This window comes from Nerophis lumbriciformis, linkage group LG36 (genome assembly GCF_033978685.3).
Source record: "Nerophis lumbriciformis linkage group LG36, RoL_Nlum_v2.1, whole genome shotgun sequence".
Taxonomy (NCBI): domain Eukaryota; kingdom Metazoa; phylum Chordata; class Actinopteri; order Syngnathiformes; family Syngnathidae; genus Nerophis; species Nerophis lumbriciformis.
The window spans coordinates 13,415,814-13,418,811 of record NC_084583.2 but is presented as its reverse complement, the minus strand read 5'-3'; the positions used below and the strand labels follow the sequence as shown (position 1 = coordinate 13,418,811).

The 2,998-nt window shown below is 47.3% G+C and overlaps 1 protein-coding gene across 1 annotated transcript; it reads left to right on the top strand.

Moving 5' to 3' along the window:
- The first annotated feature begins 2,054 nt into the window (after nt 1–2,054).
- On the top strand, nt 2,055–2,989 carry LOC133576906 (small integral membrane protein 32). Its single transcript, XM_061930306.2, has one exon. It carries the CDS (start codon nt 2,055–2,057, stop codon nt 2,403–2,405), a length of 351 nt encoding a protein of 116 aa, XP_061786290.1. The 3' UTR covers nt 2,406–2,989.
- The last annotated feature ends 9 nt before the right edge of the window (nt 2,990–2,998 follow it).

The following is a 2,998-nucleotide window of genomic DNA, read 5'->3' as shown; positions in this document are numbered from 1 at the left end:
CATCAAGGGTTGGAATTGGGGGTTAAATCACCAAAATGATTCTCGGGCGTGGCCACCGCTGCTGCCCACTGCTCCCCTCACCTCCCAGGGTGTGAACAAGGGGATGGGTCAAATGCAGAGGACACATTTCACCACACCTAGTGTGTGTGTGACAATCATTGGTACTTTAACTTTAAGAATCATTACAAGAGCAATGAAACGAGATCAAATACAAATAATATCAAGATAATACTCAAATGGGAAATACTAAACTTTAAAAGTATATCAAACAAACCTGGAGTGAAGTGATCACTGCAAAACGTGTGCGTTCTTCGACTCTGCTCCAAGCTTGGACTGGAGTGGGTTAGGGCAGTGGTTCTCAAATGGGGGTACGCATACCCCTGGGGGTACTTAAAGGTATGCAAAGGGGTACGTGAGATTTTTTTTTAAATATTCTAAAAATAGCAACAACTCAAAAATCCTTTATAAATATATTTCTTGAATAATACTTCAACAAAATATGAATGTAAGTTCATAAACTGAACATCAAATCAAGTAGGCTATTCCATTCATTACAATGCAACAATGCAATATTTAGTGTTGACAGCTAGGTTTTTTGTGGACATATTTATAATTGAATCACTTGTTTATTTTTTAACACGTTTTTAGTTATTTTTATATCTTTTTTTCCAAATAGTTCAAGAAAGACCACTACAAATGAGCTATACAATTTAATAAATCAGAAACTGATGACATAGTGCTGTATTTTACTTCTTTATCTCTTTTTTTCAACCAAAAATGCTTTGCTCTGATTAGGGGGTACTTGAATTAAAAAAATGTTCACGGGGTATCCATCCATCATCCATCTTCTTCCGCTTATCCGAGGTCGGGTCGCGGGGGCAGCAGCCTAAGCAGGGAAGCCCAGACTTCCCTCTCCCCAGCCACTTCGTCCAGCTCTTCCTGTGGGACCCCGAGGCGTTCCCAGGCCAGCCGGGAGACATAGTCTTCCCAACGTGTCCTGGGTCTTCCCCGCGGCCTCCTACCGGTCGGACGTGCCCTAAACACCTCCCTAGGGAGGCGTTCGGGTGGCATCCTGACCAGATGCCTGAACCACCTCATCTGGCTCCTCTCGATGTGGAGGAGCAGCGGCTTTACTTTGAGCTCCCCCCGGATGGCAGAGCTTCTCACCCTATCTCTAAGGGAGAGCCCCACCACCCGGCGGAGGAAACTCATTTCGGCCGCTTGTACCCGTGATCTTGTCCTTTCGGTCATAACCCAAAGCTCATGACCATAGGTGAGGATGGGAACGTAGATCGACCGGTAAATTGAGAGCTTTGCCTTCCGGCTCAGCTCCTTCTTCACCACAATGGATCGATACAGCGTCCGCATTAAAGTTAAAGTTAAAAGTTAAAGTACCAATGATTGTCACACACACACTAGGTGTGGCGAAATTATTCTCTGCATTTGACCCATCACCCCTGATCACCCCCTGGGAGGCGAGGGGAGCAGTGGGCAGCAGCGGTGGCTGCGCCCGGGAATCATTTTGGTGATTTAACCCCCAATTCCAACCCTTGATGCTGAGTGCCAAGCAGGGAGGTAATGGGTCCCATTTTTATAGTCTTTGGTATGACTCGGCCGGGATTTGAACTCCCAACCTACCGATCTCAGGACGGACACTCTAACCACTAGGCCATTACTGAAGACGCCGCACCGATCCGCCTGTCGATCTCACGATCCACTCTTCCCCCACTCGTGAACAAGACTCCGAGGTACTTGAACTCCTCACAGGGGGTACATCACTGAAAAAAGGTTAAGAACCACTGGGTTAGGGTGTATCTAAACCGATACTTATGACATTGCAAATGGGTAATGAATGATTTTTGTTGACACAGATGATTTTCTATGCCCATTATGGGTAAAATGATTTACAACTAACCAATCTGATGTGTTCAAAATAAATGTTTCCACTTGATATTAAAAGGTCTTATATATACGTGAACGTGTTGTACAATAAATGCGTACTGGATCACTGACAGTCAAACGTGTTTTCCCTACAGTCCGTCCAGTCATAGGTCATGCTGAGACAAGTCCTCCTCAACTACACCCGCACCCCTCACCTGGACCTGGTGCTCATGGCCGCATCCTCCACCAGCGCCCCCGCCTCCGTCAACGTGTCGCACGGCAGCTTGGTGAGTGTGGCCGCGCTGCTCAGACCCACCTCGGGCCGGGGAGGCGGCGGCGGCGGCGGTCTCCGAGATGGCGAGCTGCACAAACCGGACCTCCTGACCTACATCGTCATGTGCCTGCTGCTCTTCCTGCTGGTGCTGCTCATCGTCTTCTTCATCAACTGCCAGCTGAGGAACTCTTTCTTCGCCTCCATGCCCTACGACAGGTCTCTGAGAGAAGCCCGGACCTCCTACAAGTAGGATCGGGTTCCCGGCTTCCTGCTCATGGGATCCGCGTAAAAATTGTTGCCTTTCTCGTTTCTCTCGGACATGGTCTGGATGGTCTGGATGGGAATCCCAAACATGAGCCCACGCATGCTGGTCAGGATTAAAGCAAGCAGACTGTGGTACGCAATGATCAACAGTGAGTATGGGCCTACTGCAGCTTACAGGACCACAGGCCACTGGGGACTTGTATTTTCTTTTATTTGGAACACACCTAACTTTCATTTTTTCTTTTTTTTGGACACATAAACCTTGGTAGTGTTTTATGCTGCATTCAAGATTGCCTGGGAAGTTGGAAGAAACCTACAAAAAAGATTGATACGCTAGTTTTTGTTTATGAACAGCGAGAAAGAACAGGTTTAGACTTATTCACTTACAGCAGGAAGGGGATTCATCTGGCCCCATTTGTCACGGTTTACCTGACACAGGAAACGTGACGAATTGGGGGGGGTGCACAATTCACTTTAGCCGCCAGACGTCAGTAGAGCGTTGAATATCTTAAAATGTGTTTTGTGGCAATCCAACTTTGACCACAACCTCGCATTACGACACTGTATCGATCCGTTGGA